Source organism: Aplysia californica, unplaced genomic scaffold, assembly GCF_000002075.1.
Source record: "Aplysia californica isolate F4 #8 unplaced genomic scaffold, AplCal3.0 scaffold00152, whole genome shotgun sequence".
NCBI classification, from domain to species: domain Eukaryota; kingdom Metazoa; phylum Mollusca; class Gastropoda; order Aplysiida; family Aplysiidae; genus Aplysia; species Aplysia californica.
Window position 1 is genome coordinate 273,248 of NW_004797422.1, and position 5,504 is coordinate 278,751.

A 5,504-nucleotide genomic window follows, 5' to 3' on the forward strand; every position below is an offset into this window, starting at 1 on the left:
TGGTTGGTGATTGCTCTGATGTGGTTTGGTCTTCTTTTCTTATCAAACATGTAATATTTTCATAGTTCTGATCTCTCCTCCTTTATTTTCTTTATTTATTGCTCTCTAATATTTACACCTTAAACAAAGACACACTGCAGAAGACAGAAAAGAAAGAAGATCTTCCGATGACAGAACATAAAACAAAAAAGATCTTTCCTGGGGCACTAACATGACTGTGTCTACAACAGATTTTACTTTGTGTTTTACAGCACTTGCAACACAATAAGGTTGTATAAGTGCCGAAGATTAGAGGTGTTACGAGAGAATAACAAACAAACAAAAAGGAGGAGAGAATATAAGGACGATAGATGTTTGATAGGAAAAAAGGAGCAAACCACATCAGAGCACCCGCCAACCATCCACATAGAGCGTTTGAGAATTGAGTACAGTAAAGCACACCATCAGGTGTAGGCCCTGGGGTAATTTTGTACCTCCAGGATTTTAATCGTCACATTTTACTATACTTCTAGTGCGAAAATCTCTTTGAAACTTTCAGTATTTCTCAAACTCAAAAAATCATGTTGACAGACTGCTATGCAAAGCGTAAGGATCGGATTAAGGAGTAAATTTCCTCTTTGGAAAGTGGTGGCATCGAGTTCCCCACGCCGTATGGATACCATAGTAAAACACGACGTACGGATAGGGTTAAGGACAAAGTGAGACAGACAGAAACAATAGAGGGAAGACACAGTGATAGCGCTAACAATTTATACATGATGATGCGTAGGCCTACATGCAGCAAAAGAACAACCCAAACAAAGGCCTTTATATTATAAAAATGCTAGAAAATATTGTATTTTTCTATGCCCCCATTGTCGTAATTTACATAAAATCTTAGTTTTAGAGTTTTACGGTACTTGCAACACAATTACAGGTCAGATAAGTTCTGAAGATTAGAATTAGAGGTTTTACTGTTACAAGAGAATAAAAAACACAAAATAGAAGGAAGACAGACAAGGACGATAGATTTTGATAGAAGACAAGGAGCAAACCACAATGTAACAGAGGATCCGCCAAACACTGGCACACATCAATTCTGAGACGGGAAGCTCCGACCTTGCTTGTCAAAATGTCAAGGCCAACCCTAGCTGAGTCAACTAAGCAGGATACAGAACCCTATCAGACAGATGTGGACCCTTCATAAAATAACTTCCCCATAGGAGAACCGAACAAGTGCCTTATTGTGCAAGGGTAAAGAGCCTATCCATAATACCATGGCCTTCATTGAATCGTTTATAAATAGCCCAAAGAACACAGCAAAACTCGATGCTAAATAAAAGGTCGATTTTACGCACAAGGGTGCTATACCAAAAGATGCTGTTTTGAGAAAATAGAATGTAAAGTTTTTGCCCCTTGTTCAGTTTCTTTAAAAAGACTAGATTAGTTTTCTCTATAACCAAACAATTATACACACCAATTTAAAACCAAACTTCTCCTATAGGTAGGAGATATAGGTGTAGGTCAAGATTTCTGGAAACCCCTGAAATCTAGGTTAGCCCGCTAGTCCTTAAAATCAACCAAATATGATCCATTTTCAGAGGGTGAACAAAGCGGGAGAGCCTCTTTAATCTTTCCCACCATCATGGAAAATATGTACAGAATCAGGATTTTTCACATAAAAGGAATGATTCAAAATACATTGGGTATTTGATCGGATATCTTGTTGCATCTCAGTCAAAAAAGCATGACAATTGACCCTTTTAAAAAGTTCTAAAGCTGTTTTAAGAACAGCTCATATTGACTAATCAAACATAATGGAGAAAGGTCACAGTTTGTCTTCAGGGAATTTATTGGTTAGGGGTGTACAGTGCAGTACATATGCGGAAACAATACAATAAATGTTTGAGCCTTTATTCAATAGAAACAACACTGATATGAGCTAAGTTATTAATTCCTTGTTAGAAGAGGAGATGCCTTGGGCCCTATGGACAGTCTTAAAATTCAAAACTCAGATCCAAAAATCAGTCTCAAAACCAAAATTCTTTTCGTTTTCACGCAGGCGAACTGTTGCAAGGCCCTCAAATCCTGAACGGCGAAAAATCACAAGCATTTTTAAGTTTAAGAGCAGAGTTGAAAAACTTTTTTTTTCTCCATTTATGAAGTGAGAAATAAATAGGTTCTATATGATTTGTATAGGATTCATTGTATATTATGTTTAATGCCCCCATTAACACAATTTAATTATAATTATCTAAAATTAAAATGATTTACCCAAGATGAATGACATAACATCCCAGCATACAGATGAGGATATTCAGTCAAATAATTTCCCCACGTGGGAATCAAACTCAAATTTTCTGCATGGGAGGACAAAGAGCCAAACCATTACAACACAGATGCGTCATGAAATACTTACATAAGAATTTTAAGGCATTCGCATTTGCAACACAAATAGCTCATCATACAAGTTCCAAGGATTAGAGGTGTTACGAGAGAGTAACATACAAATAAAAGAGAAGAAGTAGAGATAAGGACGATAGACGCTTTATAGGACAGAGGGAGAAACCACATCAGGGCACACGCCAACTTCCCGCATGCAAAACTTGAGGAATACCCAAACACACAAAACACCACACAGTGACTTCACAGGAACAGAACCACTAAACATGCACAAACTCTATAAAATTTAATCAATTCTCTATTCAAAATAACAGTTAAAAAAGAAAAGAAACTATATTATTACCCATCACCAAAATAAAAAAACCACTTGCTCTTTTGTCCAGCATGTTGATTACATTATACTGACAAGATTAGCAAAATCTAAACAAATATCAGCATTTTTTTTTCAAGCATGAGAGTCATATGAGTACAAATGTACAAAAATAAGGCAAGCTAGGAAATTAACCTTCCATTTGGTGAAATGCAATGGACAAGTGCATAAAGTGTATATGTAAAAGCATCCTTGACACTCAATCATGGGACAGAAATTTCAGATTTTATCTGTGTCCTCATCAAATACTTGGTGGAAAAGGAAACCCCATTGACAGTAGTAGCAAGTACTTACATCAAGACAACAGGAAGGTCAAAAGTTGTCTTTCTTACAACCAAATTATTGTACTGACCATCATGCCTTTTGATCCAAACAAAACAGGATAATAACAATCCAAAAGAAAGAGGCCAGAACATACTGATGGTTGCAACAATACTGTCATAACAACAACAATAGCTTTGAAGTTTGGATGTAGGTTGCAGAGGTTTTCCCGTGCAATCACTAATATCATTGTTCCACTACAAGTAACTTAATAAAATGAAAATCACATATAATTGAACTTGGAATTCTGTGCCTTGATGGAACCCCACTTGCTGTGCCGATATCTTAGTGCAGCTAGCGTGGAAAGACATTATCTTGAACGCACGTGTGATATTAAAGCACCAAATCAAGAAAATCTGATATGAGCCAGTTCAAAACATAAACATAAGATTACGAAAAAGTTACAATGATAATATAAGCGATGTTTCGAAGTCATAGCTATTATTCTATTTCTTTCTACACCTTATAATATATTACTATCTTGTGTAATAAAACATCATCAAACAATTCAATAAGGAAGAAACAATATCAACGAAAGAGCTGAGCTTTGTCTAAAAGGAAATTTTGTTCTTTTTAAATAGAAGAACCCCCTCTCCCACACTTTCCCCTTTTATCAGACACATAAACGAAAAGCAAAGCATAAAACAAATCAAAAGAAATACCCCCTTGTCCACTAAAAATACCGGTACAAAGAAAAAGTTGTTTTAACAAACGTTACAACAATGACAAAGCAAACAGAGCTGGATGGTCAGGAACAAGTCCGTAATAAACTGCTGTAGAATAAGCATCTTGTTGGTAACCGTCCAACTGTTTAATCATCCCAGTCATCATCATCACTGACATCGTCGTCATCGTCATCATCATCATCGTCGTCATCTGAAAGCACAAACTCATGTTATTAGTCAAAAGAGAATCATCGCACGTTATACTACTCTACATGTAAACACATTTCTCTTAAAATAAAAAAATTAATCTGCAATTCTATTGACTAGTTTATAGCTATGGTAGAGTACCGTTTAGAGAAGACTGACATTTAAACTTTCATTTACAGCTGGGAAAAAGCAAGCTAGACAGAAATAATAGAAGAAGACAAAAGAAGTAAGATTCACAAGAGGCACCCTCCAACTACCCACATCCTTGGAAATAAAAAAATCCTCAATAATGGTTAAGTTTTTTAAGATTTCACAACTTAGGAAAAGCAGGGTCCAATTATCTGACTTATAGAGACCTAATGGCGGTCAAATGGTGCTGGGAAAGGGTGTTGTGACAACACACTAAACAGGAAACAGAGAAAGAAAAGGATCCAATTCAGCACACATCTAAAGCAAACCTATCCCATACGAAAAACCAGGGAGAGTCTAATATTTTACAAACAAGTTTTTCAAAGCAACAACATAGATGTATAATACATTAACCATACCTATACCAAATAAAAACGTAATATTTAAAAGAGAAACACAGGAAATATAAAAAAGACCAAACATATGTGTGTACAAACGAAGAATAAAACAAACAGAATCACTGGTTACATCAACATTTTGCACAGAAAAATTAGGAAAAGGAAAACATTCGTCATGCTAGATTACAATCAACCACGAGCAGAGGCAATCATCAGAGGGAACAAAATCTTGATCTATGAGATAGATCTGCATGCTAGAAGTTCAGTATGAAGGCTCAGAAGGGCTTTGTGACAAAACGGACCATCTTCACTATTCAAACTTGTGCCATTTTTTAAAAAATCTACATCTACAGCAGAACCTTTACTATTTAAATAAATATTTTCAGGCCTAAAACATGCTGTCACAAAAATTTTGTTCAGCTTTGATTAAATTTTTCTTCAAGAAAATGCAGGTCATGCATCAAGCAATCAGGTTTGGACAGGACAGGTTTTGTCACAAAACTATTCACACAGTGTACATAAGAAAAACATGAAACCATTAAAAACAAATATATTCTTTACATAAATTCCTTTACCATAAAAGAGATGAAATGCTAGAATAAAAATTCCTTCATCCAGCCACAAATATTTAGTTGAAAAAAAATTTGGCAAATCAACACAACATAATCAAATTTTTACTGTCGTCAAAATTATGAAAATATGCCACCAACTCGGGTAACAAAATCCAGAACTGCAGGCATGCAAAAGTGATGACCATTATGCTGATCTTTCGATTTTTTTTGTCAAATATAGTAGAGTACGCTTAAACCGAACACGGTTAATCTGAAAACAGCAGTAAACCGAAAGAAAAGAAAATCCCCAATTTTTTTCTTCTATTTGAGCAACCTGTTTAAACCAAGAACCCGGCTTAACTAAAGAAAATCTAATTGTCCTGCATATTTCGTTTTAAGCGAACACCGCTGTATCAATCTCCAAACAGAAACACTAGTGCCACGAGCAAAGGGAAAACGGTGATTTTGGTTGGGGGAGGGG

General features: G+C 35.6%; 1 protein-coding gene across 2 annotated transcripts in view; it reads right to left on the reverse strand.

The window, feature by feature from the left end:
- Window positions 1-1,813: 1,813 nt before the first annotated feature.
- The window catches only part of LOC101860566 (neural Wiskott-Aldrich syndrome protein), a 24,202-nt gene continuing 20,511 nt past the window's right edge, over window positions 1,814-5,504 (reverse strand). For both annotated transcript variants that reach the window (XM_005097322.2, XM_005097323.2), the window contains exon 12: window positions 1,814-3,949. In XM_005097322.2, coding sequence (XP_005097379.1) covers window positions 3,885-3,949 — 65 coding nt within the window. In that variant the 3' untranslated portion in view covers window positions 1,814-3,884. The remainder of the gene's footprint in view (window positions 3,950-5,504) is intronic.